At 48.7% G+C, this 22780-nt stretch overlaps 1 protein-coding gene across 1 annotated transcript; it reads right to left on the bottom strand.

Moving 5' to 3' along the window:
• Positions 1-80: 80 nt before the first annotated feature.
• Positions 81-20258, bottom strand: LOC149360573 (uncharacterized). Its single transcript, XM_089567873.1, has 2 exons — positions 18962-20258; positions 81-88 (listed from the first exon to the last, which is right to left on the bottom strand). The coding sequence occupies exons 1-2, from the start codon at positions 20256-20258 to the stop codon at positions 81-83; spliced, it is 1305 nt and encodes a 434-aa protein (XP_089423999.1).
• Positions 20259-22780: the final 2522 nt, after the last annotated feature.

Below are 22780 nucleotides of genomic sequence, written 5' to 3'. Positions count from 1 at the left end.
GACTATTGCAGTGTTTAAATTAAGTGTAGATCTTTCTAAATATGGAGTGGCTATTGGCTCAAGTGAAGACTAATTTAGAATCACAGATCTGAAAAAGGCCAGGAAAGACATAAATGACGCATATTAGCGGCTCAGTAGCTTCCAGCCTACTTGACAAATGCTAAAAGTATTTGAAAGATTTAGGGATCCTCGTATTTCGTTAAATCTGCAAAATTTATTAAATAGTCAATTAGTAGTTTATTTGTTTAATTTGGTAAAATTTACATGTGATGAAGAAAGCGCGGCTCACGGAGGTCTGGGCATTCACACCACGGTGGGTCGAATGCCCAGACATCCGTGGGTTGCGTTTTCCTGATGACAGGTAATTGTCAACAACGAACATGCAAGGGCTCTCTTGTGCATCTCAGGTCAGTTTAGAACACGTAACGAGATATGCACGACGCGCAAATGTGCCATATGTCCGCTTATGGCCGCGTAATGTCAGTTGGGCCGGCACTTACTGAACATCTAATTTGTGTCACTGTTGAACTTTTTCAGAACACTGGTTCTAAATAACTACCCGCTGGATCCAGAAGCCGCTCTCTATTTCCCGAAATCGACATTTCATTTAAGGGCTGCAAAATAGTTCTCTTTAGTGCAGTATTGTTTTCCAAAAACGTCACGGGGAAAGGCAAATCGAACAATAAGATTATAATATGCTCGTCCGGGTTTTTCTCACTCCACTGATGTCAACAAGAACTGCTGTTAACAAAGCATACGTTTATGAGTCAATGCATTTCACTTTACAATGTGGTAAAAATGTATTTAAATATCAAGCTTGAGGACCACTGCGATCGCGCAAACATAAAAAAAAATGTGCAGTGGCCGCGCAAGCGTAGACTCCAGCCTTAATAACGGTGCTGTTATCTATTTTCTTGCAGACTTTGCCGATAAACTCTCCAGCATTGAAATTAGCGACTTTTTCGTCGTCCTTACCACGCCGAAGTACGGAGGCTCGAAAGTGTCGAATTACGCACTTGTTATGAGAAACGGAACTAGGCATCAGCATCGCAGGCACTTATGTCTACCAGAATACAGTTGTTTCCTCTTCCTCTAACTCGGAAACCGGAGTAATGCAAAGAGAAGGTTATAAGTCGAGTGACCGGGTATCAAAAATACCGATTGGTGCAGTAATGTAAAGAATAAAACGAATTCAAAAAGCCAATGGGCACTGCACTACATTTCTAGACTAAGCTAACAATCCCTGAGCCATACTGTGACGCCTCAGTGAATCTTAAATAAATCTCGGGAACTACGGAGGAAAGCGCTTCCCACTTCCCTTCTCGACACTTATTTATGTTCTAGTAATTTTTCCTTATGCACCGAAACAAAGAGTACAAGGAACCCATCACGAGCAGACATCCTGAAACCACACGTCCGCAGAATTTCCTATGAGTAAGTAATTTGATGTCCATAGCCAGCCGTCATTATCATCATCTTCCTGCCTAAACACAGTGCTGCCTGTGTGCCCTGGAAAGGCTAAGTGAGCAATGATACCGCCCCTTGCCAGCAAATGCTGGTGCGGCGGACAGGGATTTTGAGGGCGCCTATCGGGCCTCGGAGACTGCCGACAGGGCAAAACTCCTGCATTTAAATTAAAACTTCCAGTACGCAGCCGGCTATGCAAAGGAAAATGATGGGTTTGACGCCAAGGAACAGAAAGAGGGCAGAGTCAGAGTGGCAAAGGGAGCAAACGAGGATTAATGACAGCCTAGTAGAAATCAAGAGGAAGAAATGGGCTTGGGCAGGGCATTTAATGCGAAGGCAAGATAACCGCTGGTCCTTAAGGGTAATGGAGTGGATGCAAGGCAAGCGTAGCAGGGGGTGGCAGAAAGTTGGGTGGGCTGATGAGATGAAGTTTGCGGGGATAAGGTGGCCGCCGCTATCAGAGGAGAGGGTTAATGGGTGACATACGGGAGAGGCCTTTGTCTTGCAGTGGGGGTAGTCAGGTTGCTGCTGCTGATAACTACTGCACGTACACGAAGAGAGTAGAATGGGAGAGCGGAAAAACACAATTTGCTAATTACCCGGGCGCAGGCAGTTCACACAGTGATGCTGTTTCGGAGGTCGGCCGCAATACTTGAGCTCTGTGGCAGTTACCCAGACCTTGGCGCGGTCCCGTGTAGCCTTGTTATAAAACATTGCATGGTTATGTGGCCTCATAGAAGAAATAAGCTCCTATCAGCAGGTTAGTTTTGAGATTATGAAAGACCGCAGCGCGAAAAAAAACCGGGACCGGAGAACACACACACACACACACACACACACACACACACACACACACACACGCACGCACGCACGCGCACACACACACACACACACACACACACACACACACACACACACACACACACACACACACACACACACACACACACACACACACACACACACACACACACACACACACACACACACACACACACACACACACACACACACACACACACACACACACACACACACACACACACACACACACACACACACACACACACACACACACACACACACACACACACACACACACACACACACACACACACACACACACACACACACACACACACACACACACACACACACACACACACACACACACACACACACACACACACACACACACACACACACACACACACACACACACACACACACACACACACACACACACACACACACACACACACACACACACACACACACACACACACACACACACACACACACACACACACACACACACACACACACACACACACACACACACACACACACACACACACACACACACACACACACACACACACACACACACACACACACACACACACACACACACACACACACACACACACACACACACACACACACACACACACACACACACACACACACACACACACACACACACACACACACACACACACACACACACACACACACACACACACACACACACACACACACACACACACACACACACACACACACACACACACACACACACACACACACACACACACACACACACACACACACACACACACACACACACACACACACACACACACACACACACACACACACACACACACACACACACACACACACACACACACACACACACACACACACACACACACACACACACACACACACACACACACACACACACACACACACACACACACACACACACACACACACACACACACACACACACACACACACACACACACACACACACACACACACACACACACACACACACACACACACACACACACACACACACACACACACACACACACACACACACACACACACACACACACACACACACACACACACACACACACACACACACACACACACACACACACACACACACACACACACACACACACACACACACACACACACACACACACACACACACACACACACACACACACACACACACACACACACACACACACACACACACACACACACACACACACACACACACACACACACACACACACACACACACACACACACACACACACACACACACACACACACACACACACACACACACACACACACACACACACACACACACACACACACACACACACACACACACACACACACACACACACACACACACACACACACACACACACACACACACACACACACACACACACACACACACACACACACACACACACACACACACACACACACACACACACACACACACACACACACACACACACACACACACACACACACACACACACACACACACACACACACACACACACACACACACACACACACACACACACACACACACACACACACACACACACACACACACACACACACACACACACACACACACACACACACACACACACACACACACACACACACACACACACACACACACACACACACACACACACACACACACACACACACACACACACACACACACACACACACACACACACACACACACACACACACACACACACACACACACACACACACACACACACACACACACACACACACACACACACACACACACACACACACACACACACACACACACACACACACACACACACACACACACACACACACACACACACACACACACACACACACACACACACACACACACACACACACACACACACACACACACACACACACACACACACACACACACACACACACACACACACACACACACACACACACACACACACACACACACACACACACACACACACACACACACACACACACACACACACACACACACACACACACACACACACACACACACACACACACACACACACACACACACACACACACACACACACACACACACACGAGGTGCGCGTTAATATAGTATCTAAATGCACTTTAACGTAGTTTTCAGACCTTCTTATATCCACATATTACTGCACCAGTGTTTCATTCCTTGCGGTAGAACACAAAATAGAAACGAAAAAGGATTTGGACGCTGCGCCAGAAGTCCTTTTCCTTGTACTCACTACGGTACGGACAGCTTCGGACGCGGGCGTGTTGAAGTGAACGAGGTTAAATGCACCGCATAACCACCGATAGGCGGCGTTACGCTCTATGCCGACGCGTGCCCATTGTAAAATCAAAGAAGAAGAGCAGGAGCTTCTGAAGCCCGAATTTTCCCCAGGCACATTCAAGGCACTGTAATGTAAGTGTGCGCAGACACCTCGTTTCCGCTTTTCACCCTTTGGTGCAGTACAGGACGGACGTCATCCGTTAGGGACAGCGGCCATTTCGCACGCGCCTTGTAGCAATTCGAGCGTATACCGAAGTTCACGGCTGCTATAGATCGTAAACTACTTGACTTTTTGCTGTCCATGGCATGAAGAAAGGACGACGATGGATAACCACGCACTAGAGCCTTAACTCCCAAGCCCAACTTCATCACGCCACATGATATAATCTTGACGAAGCACCAACAAACACCTAGTTAGCTGCTATGTTCTCTTGGACATTGTGATCAAATATCGCTGATTAACTGAAGCAACGTGACCTTCCCTTATGGTCTGCGCTGACCATGCCTGCCTGAATACCTTTCTTGAAACCAGCGAGCGAAGGAGTCGAGCCTCTGCTTAAGACAACGGCGGAATCGCCACTGCTGTCCACACGGAAGCTCTTTATAGTGTTAATATTATTAAATATATGTTGTAGTCAAGTGTTCGACGAAACATCGTCTGCTCAGGTGGAGGCATAATAAAAAATATAGGGTCACTGACCAAGTCAAAGTTTAATTAAATGTACTGGCGTTTCGGAAGCCCTACGGCTTCCTTGTTCACAATGGGGAAACCAGGCGAAAAGCATGCATGTATGTTTTCTTCAAAATGCGTCGTAATGATTTTGCATAATCAGATGGCAGATTTTCTTGCGTCCGATTAATGTGCCGATGGCACACAAGCGCTCTGTCGACTGCTCTTTAGTCGAAAGAGCAATAAACACGTGCTCTAACGAGCAATCCCTGAAAGAAGCGCTAAGGACTGTCGAAAGGGACTTGACGAGAAATGGCTATCCAAGAATCTTTGTGGCAAACACAAAAAAGAAACTTCTGAAGCGACCGCCACCTTCTGACGTCTCCAATGCTTCTACACCAAAACGCGCCTCCATTCCTTACATCCCACAGATCAGTGAAGCGCTTGGTCGGGTATTTCGAAAGTACGGCGTGCAAGTTGCCCACATTCCAACAAGCAAGCTTAGACACGAGGTGGCCAATGTGAAAGAGCCGCTTCCCCTGACAGATATCCTGGGGCCGTGTGCAGATTGCGACCGCAATTATATCGGGGAGTCCGGAAACTGGTGCAAACGAATCTGGCAGCATAAAAATGACGTGATGAGAGGACGCAGTGCTGATAACGCACTAGGTGAACACGTGCAAGGAACTGGACATGTCATCAGTTGGGATGGGGCACGTGTGCTTACCAGAGAACGGATCAGTTCTAGACGCTTGTATCTAGAGTCTGATGATTCAGACCACTCCCGGCACACTAAATCGGACACAGGGAAATCTGTCATCTGATCACGCAAGATCATTACGACGCATTTTGAAGACGCATGCTTTTTGCCTGGTTTCCCCATTGTGAACAAGGAAGCCGTAGGGCTCCCGAAACGTCAGTACGTTTAATTAAACTTTGACTTGGTCAGTGACCCTATATTTTTTATTATGAAATATATGTTGTACTTTCTTTAACCAGGGTATTTTTATACTATTGCTCTGCGGGGAAATGCGGCTGATTAAGCAGCTTCGCCGCCGCTGATTTTCTGCCCGAAATCTGCGAGTATGAGAATGTTATACAGGTGCGCCGAATGCGATATGTTCCTCCGCACATAACGGGTAAATAAAAAAAAACCAAGTCAAAGGATCGTTTTCCAGCCTTACGGCGGGGCGTTTACGACATCATCTAAGCTCGAAATTAGCGGAGGGAGATAAGTGGGATTTTTGCATCTGGCAATCTTGGTAGCTAATTATTCGCGGTAATTGCCCGACTCTGCTGCCAAAATGCGAACCTATTGTGTTGGAAAGTTTTTCATATACCTGTAATTTGCGTGCTTATGAAATTCAGACAGACCTAGCACATGTAGATGCGGATCGTCGTTATGGGAGAGAGATAAGTCAGTGCTCTCACGCGGTCACCCTGTGTTGGGTTAAAGTTATGGGACTGGGTGTATTTTTTTTTTGCAGCAATGTGTGGATGCCAGTTTATGGATCCTGCCAGTTGTATAGCAGCCTTTTCAATCCGAGCAAAGCTCCGAATGCACAAAATGTAATGTTAGTGATGTCTATCAATATTTTGAATCACAAGTGATTGAACCTTTTCTTCCGCACTAGGCGATCCGTGCGATTCACCGCGGGATATTGCTGTTCGCAGCCTTCAATTACTTCATGTTGCCACTTACGTAATCAGTTCAAATGATTCAAAAGCGTGTCCACAGACGTGTTTCATTATCTCGGTGAAATATGTTTCATTCTTTTAAATGTCTTGCGATGACATCCCGTAATCGCTCTCGGCAGCAGGCACTTCACAAATGTTTAACCGTAAGAACTGCTCATTACTGTCCTTCCCTACTAGAAAGCGTCATGTGCGTTTTGTTCAAGTTCAGCTCTAAAGAGGGGCGCTGCAAAACGTTCTGAACACCCTAAACAAGTTTCCGAGTCTTAAAATTTCTTACCATTACCATACAGAACCTTCACACGTTATTTTTGTTATTATGTGTACTTTCGGCCAAATGAGCAGAAATTATTGTGTTTCCCCCCTGCAATAATGCCCTTGGGCGCTGCAGGTATCTGTAATAAATAAATAAATAAATAAATAAATAAATAAATAAATAAAAAGATAACCACTCTAGGTGCATGGCTAGCTCTTTCCTACGACTTTACAGCGCAGGTCGCGCCACCTATAAATGGTTTCATGAATGAAAGTAGCCAGCTCACGAAGTAAATAAATGGTGCAAAAACCAACGACCACACTGCATCACAAACGATACTTGAATGGAGAAGGAAAGGTGTGGCGAGTCACCATTTTCGGTCACTCGTCCTCTACAAAACGCGTTCGAGAATTTCTTCCTAAAGGAGATTTATTAAGCAGTCAAGTGCTTTCACGAGCAGTTCAGACCCTTCAAGTCACTATCATTCCCGATTCCTGCGCATCGGCATCAATCCAGCGCTTTCACAATAAGCCTCAAGCGTTGCTAAGTAAAGCACGAATTTACGATGGCACTGTTTTGGGGTCGCTTGCGTCCGTCGTGTTGGACCTTTCCGTGCGACGTGTTGGCCCCTAAGGTTTTGCTTTTTGTGCGAAAGCGCTGGGTAGTGTTTTAAGCATGAAATGCTTTTAGCCCCCGTTGTCGGCAGTGTGGTGACGTCACGCCGAGACCGAGAGCCATCATCCGGGCACTGAATTCCAGTCATCCGGACTCTGAAACGAGAACATCCGGGCACCGTACGAGACTTAACGAGATTTAACGAGACTCTCTAAGCCCTCCCACGCGACCGGCATGCAAGCGCCGGTTGGTCTCCAAAGGAGTCACAAAAAATAACTGCTGCCAGTGCCTTCTCAATGTTTATCAAGATATGAGTCGCTGTGCGTTTCATAATGCACGGAATTATAATTTCCGATTTCTAATAACGCGTGAAAAAAGCACATAAATGCCTCGATACACTTCGTTGTCATACGTGATCTCTTAGGGGCTTCGCGCATCGAAGCAAAGCCGCGCAGGCGCACAGGGGCCCGGGGGAGAAGCGCTGCGTTCAAAGGGCAAGGCATCGCGCCAAACGGGTGGTGGCGTTCCTCCCTTCCATTACAGTGCGGTTCGGGTGTCCACCGAGATGGCAGAGAATTACTGCGCCATTTCCTTTCCTCAAAAAACCTTGCGTTCAAATCGCAAGGCATCGCGCTGAACGGGTGGTGGCGTTCCTCCCTTCCTGTACGGTGCGGTTCGGGTGTCCACCGAGATGACATTAGGCCCGTAAACATTTCATGCTTACTCTACTCTCGGTTACGGGAGAGGCAGATATTTTTAATGAATGAATCGAGCGCGTTCTAGTGTGCGGACGACGTTGCTGTTAGCCTAGTCTTGAAAGTGTGTCAGCACGTTTGTCCACAATGTCGAAAGCGTGAGCCGTACTGTTCGATACGTGATAGGCAGACGACTGATATGTGATTCAAAGGGAGCCTTTACTGAGACAAAACAAAGAAATAGCCGTGGTTCAGTGGTTACGGCGCTCGGCTGCTGACCCGAAAGACGCGGGTTCGATCCCGGCCGCGGCGGCCGAATTTCGATGAAAGCGAATTTCCAGAGGCCCGTGTACTGTGCGGTGTCAGTGCACGTAAAAGAACCCCAGGTGGTCCAAATTTCCGGACTACGGCTACAACTCATAGCCTGAGTCGCTTTCGGACGTTAAACCCCATAAACCGAACCACCACTTAGGCAGGGTCAGCACACACGTTTTGTTCGTTGAAAACGCGCTGGAGAACGCTGAAATATGGTAGGGTATGAGCATAGTCACGTGTTTTCTTTTTTATATTTCGCGGGCTTTCTTAAAATGTCAAAAAAAGGGAGGAATATGTCGGAGGTACGTCGCCATAAAAAAATTGAATCGGTTGATTTTGTAGCCCCTTTACTACTTAACGAAACTTCCTTGGCCCTGAAGTGAATATTATAATTTCATATAATTCATTTTAGCCAAGTAAAAAATTGAGCGCATTATAAAAAAAAATATTGAGGAGCGCTAAGTGACTGCAAACAATATGTCATTGGTTTGACTCAGCTGCGGCTGATGGCTTTCTAAAAATCCTTGGCTCAAATTACGTGAAACTCCATATGCTTTATCAATATTATGTACATGCATACGCAACACGAAGGCTAACCTAACACAAGTTCTACAGCGCCCGACTCGGCCTTACATAAGCGCCGCTCAGCCTTTACCGCTGGTTCCGAGACCATAAAGTAAAGGACGAGGAAGACAGGACAGCGCCCAGTCCTGTCTTCCTCGTCCTTTACTGCGTCGTCTTTGAGTGCGCTGAAAATAACTGTGAGAGTAGACGAACCGGCCCCACAACGCATATTTCGAGACCATGCTAGGGTGGCTGTAGGGCACCGCCAACCGCAGAAAACACACCGTGCAGAATGGTTTCGGGCCCATTGACTACTTTTCAGCGCCGTTAATGTCAAGCCGAGAGAAGCGCTCGAGCAGTCGTGTTAAGTGTGCGTGCGCGTGTACATACATATTCGCAATTACAAGACAATTCCACTGTGAAGATCACTTTAAACACAAATAGGCCTTACAATTCTTCTGTCTTGTTACTACCTTCGAGTACACTTCGAGTGCAGTACATTCACAGTAGTAATGAAATATTCATATTTTGCAGCCATTATAAACTGCCTAGATATGTTGCATTTCGATAATCTATCCATTACTAGCTATTGATTAAGATCCAGATGCCTCCATCAAAGTAAACATTATGTTATGTATCTTTTATTTGCAGTCAAAATGTATGTATGTATGTATGTATGTATGTATGTATGTATGTATGTATGTATGCATGCATGCATGCATGCATGCATGCATGCATGTATGTATGTATGTATGTATGTATGTATGTATGTATGTACGTATGTATGTATGTATGTGCGTGTTGTATGTATGTATGTATGTATGTATGTATGTATGTATGTATGTATGTATGTATGTATGTATGTATGTATGTATGTATGTATGTATGTATGTATGTATGTATGTATGTATGTATGTATGTATGTATGTATGTATGTATGTATGTATGTATGTATGTATGTATTGCGGCTGCACTTCACTCGAGGCTAAATGCAAAAACGCCTTTGTACTGTGTTCTCATTGCATGTTAAAGGACTACGCGGGGTCTGGACAAATCCGGAATGCTCCTCTGCCGTGGTCCTCCCAGCTCGCAGTGTTTACCTGGCACGTGAAGATCCATCCATTTTGATACCTGTTTACGGTTGCATTATTAGGAATTCGCGAGAGCACCTAGCCAGTGCCCCAAAGCCTAGCGGCTGATAGCGCCTCAATGGGAGGCGACTCGGTCGTTTTGTTTCTTCATTATGTCATGCTGAGGTCAGCGTGCAATTTTTTTATAAGTTTATTGCCACGCGCAGCGTGGTGGCAGCGAAAGCAACTAGTAGCGCTTGTAACGATTTCCTGGAAATAAACACCGGCATGTTTTTTACCTTGTCTCACTTGCTACTAGTTAGACGCTAGGCACCGGTTGCTTCATAATCGCATTTCCACATGGCAGCACTGTCGAGGGAAAGGCAGCGATAGTTCGTGTTCCCTTCCAGATCGTTGTCACCTCTTATTTCATGATAACGAGGGACGGCCTCAGCCAATTTTTCTTGATTTTTTTTTGTGACAGCTGTAGCGCTGTAATAGAGGAAGCGACTGTGGAAAGGAACTTATTTATTTTATTTATTTTTGTTTTCAACATACCGCTAGCCTCATTTGAGGCTTCGGCAGGTTTAGGATGTGGTACAGCAAAAAGAAAGAAGTTCGAAATATGGAAAACAAGGGAAAAAAATATCTCGAGAACATAGACAAATCATCGAACAGTGGTTGGAAAGTAGCCAGCGAACAAAAAAAAAAAGAAATGTAAATGGACTGACACGTACAAACTCGAGTTGCAGCAATTTAAAAACAAATCAACTTGTAGAGTATATTGTAACGAAGACAGGACCGGCACAGATCACAGTTTCAGCGAAGTTCAGCGCACAGCAGAGAACTCACAAGATGGCTATCCGAACCACACACACACTTCGTCTTTATCCACCGGCACACGCACACTTCGTCTTCATCGTCGGCGCGCTCCCATGAGCACGCGCCATACCCCCTCCATCAAGGCGGCGGCCCGACGCCGGAAACGAACACGGACAGCAAAGGTAATGTTCGGTATAGACGGCGGACGGCAGAGAATACAGAGAGCTGTTAAGCTGGTAAAGCGGCGGGTTGCAGCCTGTCATGGTGGGGCTTCATGCGCACCACGTGGACAGTCTCGGTCGGATGGCGCCGACGTGGTACGGAGGTCGTGTCCCGCGGAACAACTTCGTATGTGACATCACTTATACGACGAACCACCTCGTACGGACCGAAGTAGCGTCGGAGGAGCTTTTCGGAGAGTCCGCGGCGGCGCACAGGTGTCCATACCCATACAGAGTCGCCGGGCTCGTACCGAACGCATCGATGTCGGAGGTTGTAGCGACCAGCGTCGAGTTGTTGTTGATGTCGAATCCGGCACCTTGCGAGTTGGCGGGCTTCTTCAGCCCGCTGGACGAATGTGTCAACGTCAGCGTAGGGGCCGATGTCTCCGTCGTTGTGAGCAGCGGGTAGCATAGCATCCAGCATGGTAGTGACACACCGTCCGTAGACCAGCTGGAAAGGTGTAAGACGGGTAGTCTCCTGTTCTGCCGTATTGTAGGAGAAGGTTGCATAAGGAAGAACTTCGTCCCACGTACGATGCTCAACGTCGACATACATAGCAAGCATATCTGCAAGCATCCGGTTGAGGCGTTCAGTCAAGCCGTTTGTTTGGGGATGATAGGCTGTTGTCTTCCGGTGACTGGTGTGGGTGAGTTCGAAGAGAGATTGCATTAATGCCGCCGTAAGGGCGGTTCCACGGTCCGTGATGACGACTGATGGCGCACCGTGACGCAAGACGATTGATGTCATAAAAAACTGAGCCACTTCTGCAGCACTAGCGTGGGGGAGCGCCTGTGTCTCGGCGTACCGCGTTAAGTAGTCCGTCACCACAACAATCCATTTGTTCCCAGAGGAAGACAATGGGAATGGGCCCAGCAAGTCCATGCCCACTTGTTGGAAAGGTGTTGTAGGCGGTGGGATGGGCTGGAGAAGCCCGGCGGGTTTAACTGGTGGTGTCTTTCGTCGCTGGCAGTCACGGCAGGTCCTCACATATTGCTGGACTGATGAGAGCAACTTTGGCCAGTAATACTTCGTACGAATGCGGGCATACGTCCGCGTAACACCCAAATGACCAGCCGATGGCTCGTCGTGGCAGGCGTGCAAGATTTCTGGACGGAGTTCGGATGGCACAACCAGAAGAAAGGTTTCCGTGTTATGGGCGAAGTTCCTCTTGTAAAGGACGCCATCTCGGAGACTGTAGGAACCCAAACCTCGAACGAAAAGTTGCGGAACAGCGACGTTAAGGCCCTCCAGATGCTCGATGAGCGGACGCAACTCTGAGTCAGCCCGTTGACGCCGGGCCATATCGGACGACGTGACGAGAGCAAAAAACGGGAAGTCGTCCTCCGTTTCGGCCGGAGCAACGTCGACAGGTGCACGTGACAAACAATCGGCGTCATTGTGCTTACGGCCGGACTTGTACACTACCGTGATGTCGTATTCCTGGAGGCGAAGGCTCCATCTCGCAAGCCGTCCCGAAGGGTCTTTGAGGTTGGCTAGCCAGCATAACGAATGATGGTCACTGACAGCTCGAAACGGGCGACCATAGAGATATGGTCGGAACTTGCTAATCGCCCACACTACCGCAAGGCATTCCTTCTCTGTGGTAGAGTAGTTTGCCTCTGCTTTCGAGAGGGAGCGGCTGGCGTACGCTATGACTTTGTCGTTGCCATCCTGCCACTGAACGAGAATAGCGCCGAGACCAACATTGCTGGCGTCAGTATGAATTTCAGTGGCAGCTCGTTCATCAAAATGGGCGAGTATTGGGACAGTTTGTAGGCGGCTGCGTAGCTCGTTGAAGGCAGATTCCTGATCATCATGCCACAGAAAAGATACATTGTCTCTAGTAAGCATTGTAAGGGGCTCGGCAATTGTGGACAAGTTTTCAACGAAACGTCTGTAATAGGCACAGAGGCCCTTTTGTCGGTTGTCGGTTGTCGGTTTTGACGGTTGTCGGTTGTCGGTTTTGACGAACGGACTTTTTGTCGGTTGGGCGCGGGAACTGTGCCACAGCGGCAGTCTTCTCCGGGTCAGGACGGACTCCGTCAGCGCTTATCACGTGACCAAGAAAACTGAGCTCTTCGAAACCAAAGTGACACTTTTGTGGCTTTATCGTCAACTGTGCCGAACGGAGCGCCTGTAACACCATTCGCAGCCGGTTGAGGTGTTCCTCGAAGCTAGGAGCAAAAATGACATCATCAAGGTACACTAGGCATGTCTGCCATTCCAGCCCAGTAAGAACGGTGTCCATCATGCGTTGGAAGGTTGCTGGAGCAGAACAGAGTCCAAAGGGTAGCACTTCGAATTCATAAAGGCCGTCAGGTGTCACGAACGCTATCTTCTCTCTGTCCCTTTCGTCCACTTCGATCTGCCAGTAGCCATTCTTAAGGTCGAGGGAAGAAAAATATTTAGCGTCACGCAGTCGATCCAAGACGTCGTCCATACGTGGAAGGGGGTAAACGTCACGTTTCGTGACACGATTCAACTTCCGATAATCGACGCAGAATCGCAAGGTGTTATCTTTTTTCTTCACCAATACCACAGGCGAAGCCCAGGGGCTCGTGGACGGCTGGATTACGTCGTCTGCAAGCATTTCTTGCACTTGAGATCGTATAGCCTCCCGTTCCATCGGCGACACTCTGTACGGGTGTTGGGATATGGGGTAGTCTCCTCGTTGACGATGATGCGGTGTTTGGCTACCGGGGTGCGCCCTACCTTTGATGTCGTGGCGAAGCACTCTGCGAAATCGTGAAGGAGCTCTAACAAGCGCTGCTTCTGACCCACCGACAAGCCGGGATTAATGTCCACGGTAGACAGAACGGCTGCTGCATCGCGTCCGTCCGGTGATGGTAGCTCCAGAGCACATATTTCTGCGGGATCAACGAAGTCGGTAACGTATGCGACGGCCGTTCCTTTCGCAATAGGCTGGAACTCTGTTCCGAAGTTGGTGATCAAGGGTGCTATGCTGGAAGGCCCGAGTTTGCTGAAACTCGGAATCTTCCCGAGCTCTGGCGACGCCCTCTGATGAGTGAACTAATGGTAGCAAGACAAAATCCCACCCTCGTCACGCCTCAAACTTCATTGGGTTATCTGGATATATTCCGTGCTTTATCATCACATCGGCGCCACCTCATCGGCTTCTTGGGCGGTCTACAAAGAACGGGTCACGTGAGCCAACCGGTGGTGCACTTTTCATTTGTGTGTCGCTCCACCAAGTGCACTGCGTGTGCAATTAGACAAACGAGGTTTGTTGAATTTTATAAGGCACTTAGTACACCTTTATAAGCATTTTATAGTGTGCAAGATTTGGATTTAAAGCGCTTTGGAGTGATTTATGCATTATTAAATTTTGCTTTGTACCGCGAGGGAACGCTACCAACGCCCGTCATCAGCTGACCGCCAATGGCGACGAGGTACATGGGCAACGCTGTGAAAGCTACGGAAGTAGTCCGCAAAAAAAAATAAAGAGAGGTGTATCACTCCGCGCTGTTCTGTGGCCGTGTGGTCTAACGCGTCGCTCCGGAGAGTCGGCAGGCAATGGGAGCGCCTGGGTTCAAATCCCGCATGGTGAAACTTTTTTATCTCACATTTTTTTTTCATCGCAAGCTGAATTTCGCGTGACTTGAATGAGAAAACTCGTTTTGTCCAGAATCGCTTGAATATTATGCCGTGTTCTGAAATGAACTGCATGCATCTGTTCATTTCATGCATACCGCGTTAATGTGAGCTGTCCGAAATTCGTTGTCAATGAGCTCGCACCGGCTTTTGGTCAGCAGTGGCGGTTATCTTCCCGATTCTGCAGCATTGAGACTACACTTTTTAGATGCAAGTGAGAGGTTTGTGCGAAAGATGACATTCATTCGTCGGATTTAATTAATTAGCACAGTGGTGGGTGCTCTGCAGTGGTCCGATTAACAAGTGGCCATCTGCAACTTTCGATTTCGCCGTTGCCGAGGAGCCCACTTTTTTTTGTAGGCCTCTCTTAAGGTACCTGGCATGTTATGAATTGTTCTGTGGAACCGGTTAGCGGCTGATCCAGTCTTCGCCAAAAGAGTCTGGGACCGACTTTGGCACTGTGCTCTAGAGTAGCCCAAAGGACTTGGCGAGAACAATTATTTTTTACCGATTGCAATGTTCAATGCATAATGTGCCTTCCTCGTGAAATAGTTGGCCTTCACCATGTCAGGGCTGGACTTCGAAGGGGCCTTTACGCCAATGTAGGTCCCGTGGACGCATCCCACGACGTCTGTGATGCCGCCGCGCAGAAGGAAACGCTACTCAACATACGCACGCTCGGCCGCAGTCGTGGGCAAAGCGAGCCACCGCTTCTGCACAGCCGCGTCGATAAGCGCGTCGGAGACGTCCCTCACACAGCGGCTCACAGTGCTTTATTGGCGTCCAATAAAGCGGTCTGCGCCGACGCTCCCATGGAAGCTCCCGTTCGCGAATACCCGGAGGGCGCAGAGGACTTGCTCTTCGACCGAAAGCGAATGAAGCCCGGTACGCACTCTCCGCAGGCGTGGGTCGTCGCCTAACTATTTACACAACCATCGTACCGATTTTTTGGAGAGGCGAAAATGTCGCTGGAATTCGTCGTCGGCCAAGGCAGTAAACGGGTCCAGCCGGCCGTACTGACATTTGCCGTCAGAGGAAGCGATTACCCAGGCTGCTGCTGCTGCCGCCATGACAGTCCCGAGATGAATTCGGGGCACTTCACCGTTCACGAGTTTAGCTCCGAGTTCACCTGTCAATCAAAACCATTGGTCACGCCCCCGGCGTGTCGTACATAAATTATAGGCGTACGCGCTATGGGTGGGCCACTCCCAACATCCCTGCCGGCTACAGGTACGCTGCGCGGCTGTGCTGATTGCTGACAGACATCGACGATGTTGACCATCGAAATATAACAGGCAAAACGGACGTCATCGCTGATAAATCTAAGCACCTCTGCGAAGGACACGCAACGTGGCGAAAGCCGCCGATTTCTTCGCTCGCATACCAAGATTGCACATCACTATAGCCTGTCGCAACCACGTAAGACACAGCGCAACGCTGAAGGCGCGTCACACCTGCTTGCAAGTCGTCAAACAGGGAGCACGACGACGAACCGGTGCTTGGAGCACGTCCGACTCCAACAACATCACATCACAGGTGTTTGGCTTGGCCGTCCTTTCATCGGTGATAAAGCTCAGCATCAATGTGTCAAACACATCTCGGATAGACAAACGATCGCTGCTCCAGACCCAGTGCAAGAAAGTGTTTGTAATTTCCAGCACGCTAGCACTGCGTACTTCACAACCGTAACACCTTTCTCTGTTATAAGTCCGATTCCATTATTACAAACAGGGTCCCTCACCTGCCCGAATGATATTAATGCGATGTCCCTGCGGTATACAACGGCGATCGACGTTAGTGACCAAACCAGTCCGCAAAACCTTGAAGTGCGCGACGTTAACAAATACTACGCAGATACGCGCGCCACCCCCTTCACAGCTTTTAGTCAGCGTCTGATAACATAGGATGAGTTTTGTCGCTGGGAAGGACGCTCTTCGCATCCGCAGTGCACTAAAGAGGCGTCACACACAACAGGCATACGTAATGAATCACTGAATACAGCCAAACAGCAGTTTTTTTTTTCTCACACCGCAATCACAGCCGCTCGCACGGCCAATTTCTACCGCTGAGATTCGCCAAGAGCGTACTAAAAGCAATGGTTGGCCATAGCGGGGTGCGGCAGCGGCCGTAGCAGCGGAGAGCTCCACCTGAGGTCACTGCAGAGAGCAGCAGTGACGCGGGGGTGCAGTGAAGTTCAGTTTTTTGCTTTTGTTTATTATGCAAGCCAGAAGATGCATGACTTATATTTTGATATACGACACAATAAAATATATTATCGCAATGGCCGAAAAATAAGACAGATTCAGCGTGTAGTAGTTGCCCAGTCTTTCCAGTCGAAGGCAGCGCTACCGGCGGCGTGTCAGCGCAGGAGCTCTCTCGTTTTCGACACGTTGGGCTGCCGCTCTAGTTCGTATGCAAGCCACGCTGCAAGCAATGGCCTCACCAAGGGCCTCACTATCGCCTCTAGCGGCAGAAAGTGTCAAATCTTTGTTAATTTCCTAAAGCTATGCTTTTCAACAACGCTTTATTGGATTCAGATTTTAAAATACATTTGGAAATGAACAAAATGTTCATAATATTATCTGTTGCCTTTTAACGTATTCGAGAGAAGAGAAATGGTTGATACAAGAGTGCACCTAGTGCGCACTGTTCGTCTTCGGAAATGGAGAGACAGATAGAGCCTGAAAGAGAAGACACGCCTTTGACGCGCCCGAAAAGGCGTGTCAAACAGCTAGCGGCGAGTGTGCAGATAGATAGCAGAGAAGTCACGATTTCGCGATTGCTGATATGGCGCTGATAACTTCAGGTAGCGCTGCGGCCTGGTATTGCGCAGTGTATTGTGTTTGAAGTGTGAAACAGGCGCGCAGGGTGCGCTTGTATCGCCTTTACGTGTCTTTATCTCTACATTTTATTGTCCGCTGCCTGCGCACGTTCCGCGCTACCTTCGTTCACTGACTGCCGTCATCGCAATCTCGGATGAAACTCGGGCGAGCGCCAAACTCGGGCCTTCCGGCATAGCGCCCCAAGAGTGTCGCGGAGCGATCCCGTAAGCGAACAAGCCCTCTTGCAGCGCAAATTCCTTTCTCAAGTAGAAGGCTGACGTTTCTCTCTGCCATAACGTCTCGATCACCGGGCGAGTCACTGTGCACGGGGACCATCATGCTGCACCGCGGAGGCACCGTCACGTCATCAGCAGCAATACGCAGGGCTGGTATCCTGCAGTCGTCTGGGTCAGCTATTTCAATTGCTTGCGTCGGCGAAAATGTCACGCGCGGCTCTTGTAAATTGATAACGGCGCCGTTAGCTTGTAAAAAATCCAGGTCGAGAATGACATCGCGCGAACAGTGAGGTAGGACAACAAAGTCACAAACGTAAACAAATCCGTCGATTGTAGCTCTCCCCGTACACCGGGCAACAGGGGTAATTAGGTGCCCACCAGCTGTGCGAATCTGAGGCCCAGTCCACGCGGTTAAAACTTTCCTCAGTTCTTTTGCTAGCTCGTTGCTCATAACCGAATAACCCGCTCCCGTATCAACCAATGCCGTAACTGCTAAATCGTCGATATCGACCGGTAAGTCCGAAGCTGCACATCCTTTGTGATCGTCACGTGTCCTCGTTTGATAGCCGTCGTCTGGTCGGGAACGCGATGGAGGATGTTCGACTGTTCGCTCGTCAGCGGCCTTACCTCCGCAGGCCGCTGGGTCTAGTTTCCCCGGCGAGGACTCGGTGAGCGGCTGAAACGGCTTGTCGAAGGACGGGGACTCGGCGAACGATAGCGGGTAGAGGTTGGTGGGCGGTAGTCAGGGCGAGGGAAATCAGTGTGAGTGTGATCCCGGCGCGTTGACAGGTGCTCCTCAATTTCGCGGGGCCGTTCGCTATTGGACGGACAGGGGACTCGCGGATGAAATCCGCGAATTCCAGCTCGACGATAAGGGCACCACCGCAAGATATGGCCAGCCTCACCGCAGTGGTAGCAAAGGGGCCGCTGGTCAGGTGCCCGCCACACGTCCGTCTTCCGCAGCCTGGCTTCGGGCAACACAGGGACAGGCGGGGTCCGCGGCTGGAAAGCATATGCAGATGGGCTTGTGCTCCAAGGGGCGAGGTCGTAGTTCTGTCGGAGTACCGACGCGTACGTCTGGTGCGGGGGCGTCGATGTGAGGGCAGCAGGGGCAACAGGTTCAGGGACCACCTGCTGCACTTCCTCTCGGATAATTTGTGCTAACGACGAACACTGCGGCTGCGACTGGGCAGAGAGGCGCATTTTGTGCAGCTCTTCTTTGACGATAGATCGAACCAGCTCCCGAAGGGTGTCAGCGGAGTCGCTGGAGGCTGGCGCAAAGTCGGCAGTTGATACGGTATTCACGGCGCGATTGTAATAGCGGGCGCGTTGTTGGAGGGTCTTTTCGACGGTAGTGGCCTCCGATAGAAACTCCGAAGTGGTGTTAGGTGGGTTTCGCACAAGCCCAGCAAACAGTTCTTCTTTTATCCCGTGCATCAGGTGGCGCACTTTCTTGTCCTCGGCCATGTTTCGATCCGCCCTTCGGAACAGTCGTGTCATGTCCTGGTAATACATTGCGACGCTCTCGTTGGGTCGCTGGTTCCTTGACTGCAGCGCCGACTCAGCTCGTTCCCGACGGTCGGTGTTGAAGTAGGTCGCCAGCAACTGGCTACGGAACCGTTCCCAAGAAGGAAACGTTGTCTCGTGGTTCTCGTACCACGTCCGCGCTGAGTCGTCAAGAGCGAAGTAAAAATTGTGCAGCTTCCGCTCCGCATCCCAGCCGTTGTACCTGGCAACGCGCTCGAACTGGTCAAGCCAGTCCTCCACGTCCTCAAACACTTCGCCATGGAAGGTCGGCGGCGTTCGCGGCTGGAGGACCAGGAAATGAGCAGCTGAGTTCCCGTTGTCAGCCATAGCTGCCGCGTCTCCGTTGCTAGCCATAGGTGCCACGTCAGTCCTGCGCGTCGCGGCTGGAGCCCTGGTCCTAGGGGATAACGGACCGTACTCTGGTGACTGACCTTGGATGCGGCGGCTCGTACTGCGATGAATCGAAGTCAAATCCGTGTTCATAGAGAGCCTTCGGGGCACGTAGATGGTGGAAAGTACCCCGCACCTCCACCAAAAATGTAACAGGACCGGCAAAGATCACAGTTTCAGCGAAGTTCAGCGCACAGCAGAGAACTCACGAGATGGCTGTCCGAACCACACACACACTTCGTCTTTATCCACCGGCTCACGCACACTTCGTCTTCATCGTCGGCGCGCTCCCATGAGCACGCGCCAATATTAATGTCATTAACAGTCATAAACAATGCTACTGAACTTGGAAAGAAAGGAAGAAAGCGAAAAGGTGTTAACAACACCATCAGGCAGGGCATTGCGGTTTCTAACCTCAAGGGGAAAAAACCAAAACCTGAATGAGTCAGTATAAAGCCTATATTCATTTAAATGTTTAGAATGTTTGCGCCTTGTACTACGTGTAGTTGTTTCAGTTTCAGTTTATTTCCCACAACAAGTACAGGGCATGTACGGGGTGTGGCGAGGGTGACGGGATAAAAGCTGCGTCAAGGGCAGCTTGACTGGCCCCGTCTCCCCGAATAACATGACAGCAAGCACGACAGTTTGGAAGTACATAAAATATATGTGATCGGAAGAATAACAAGGAACAATGGAAAAAATATTCGAACAAGATAAGTGCAAAAACAGTGAATCAGTGCATTAGTTAAAAAATACAATCAAATCTTACAGTACGGGTTAGTTAATAAAGTCATTTTTCTTGGTTAGAACCCGCAGCTGCTCTTCCGTTAGCTTATATTTGTTTAGTGTACAAGGCAGCCTGTTTCGAAGCATCTGGAGACCGTAGTTAGCACGTGGTCAATGGTTAATGACAAAGATTGATTTGCGTCCATTTTGAGGCCACCATCTCAAGTTCATTGCTTTCTAGCTGAAATTTAGAACTAGAAGAGGAGTTACGCGCGGCATGCAACCGGAAGAAAAGACAGCCAAAACTTTGGTCTAGACCAGCTGAAGAGAAAAGAAGCCATGAGAAGCGCTCAGGAAAGTGCTAATTTTTACTCAATTGGAGAATTTTCCGAACAAGAGAAGTAACCAGCCCAATAATCATACACGGCTTGATGTGCACGGGACCCATATGCTCAAGAATGACACGTCAGGCGTGCAACGTCGCGCAGTTTATTACATAATTTGCAGCAGTTGTATCTAATTATCGATGACACATCGGTATTGTCGGGAGTAGACCCCACATCAAACGCCAATTTTCACGTTGAAAATCCTTTGTGTCAGTAAGGAGCGCTGTGCAGGGCATCTCACTGCATTTAGCCTAATTTCTCGCTTGCACTAATTGCGATAAGGTACAACAGAGTGTCGAAACTTTTGCTGTCAAGACTGCTACTGCTATTTTGTCCTTTCAGTTACCGAAAAGGCACCAGGAAGAAAAATGCACTGGAGTAGCACTAAAACCACACTGCTTCTGGTCTCCATCGTGTGTATCGTAAGAAGGCTTATTCTTGCGCCTTTCGGTCGATTTACACGCAAGCCACCTATTATAATATATTGAGAAAACAGCAGCCCATCGGTATGGTTGGGGACTGTTATGCAGGCATGTACGCTTCTTAACGAGAGGAAACCGTTGACGTGGCTAATATTTGCCAGGTTCACGTGATTTTCCGACAGCATTTTGATGGGAGTGCGGTGGGAACACCACTCACTAATGCCGCTATGACTAAACTTCAACTAAAGTTACGTTTGAGTTGATACGCAGCTGCAGCTGCAGGATTTTTTGTCTTGTGCTTTTTTTTTCTTCTTTTTCTTTTTTTTTCTTTGCTGCCATTACCTGTGTCTACCCAATGTGAATATTGTGTCAATATTGTATAATGTTCTTTCGTTCTCTCTTGTACCTGCTCATTATTGTATACTTGTTATCACGCTTTGCAACTGCCTTTTGTATTAAAAGCCTTGCTGTCAAGCTGCTGCCAAGCGAAAGGGGGCTGCGGCTTAGTCAAGCTTCCTCTCAGCTTTTTCTGCGCCTCCGCTGTCTGTATCTTTACAAGGCAGAAATAAAGAATTTGAATTTGAAATCAAACTTGCCTCTAAGCATTCAATGAATCGCTAGCCATCAGCGGCGCATTTTTTTTTCAGCGGCAAGGAATCATGGTGTAGTGGCCTCAAAGAAGGAAACACCGTCTGAATAGGATGGTAGCTTGTGTGAACACAATGTGACTATTAACGAATAAATCACGTTCATTATGCATCCGTCTTTGCTGCACTTAAGAGAACTGCTGGACATAACGAGGAGACATAAACGCAGAGGACATAAGCGAGCGTTTTTTTTTTGTTGTACATTGTAACGTATGTTATATTTTACAGTACTGGAATGATCATTCACCTTCAAGATGTTTGCTTATCAACCATAAAAATGTTTAACTATAGGTCCACAGGTGACGCTATCGTTGCTAGCGTTAGCTACAGTCATTTTGCATTTTCATTGCAAAAGACTTTTTTTTAAGGAACATAGTTGTGAAACTGAAAATAGCAGCGCAAGTTCCATCCATGTCTCACCTCTGTGCATTAAG

Source organism: Amblyomma mixtum, chromosome 2 (assembly GCF_055824585.1).
Source record: "Amblyomma mixtum isolate Tamu chromosome 2, ASM5582458v1, whole genome shotgun sequence".
NCBI classification, from domain to species: domain Eukaryota; kingdom Metazoa; phylum Arthropoda; class Arachnida; order Ixodida; family Ixodidae; genus Amblyomma; species Amblyomma mixtum.
Note: the sequence above shows the minus strand (reverse complement) of the source record. Positions and strands in the feature narration are given on the sequence as shown.

What these genes read in the sequence shown, in the direction of transcription:
- LOC149360573 (XM_089567873.1), bottom strand. Translation starts at nt 20,258, where the DNA reads ATGAACACGGATTTGACTTCGATTCATCGCAGTACGAGCCGCCGCATC.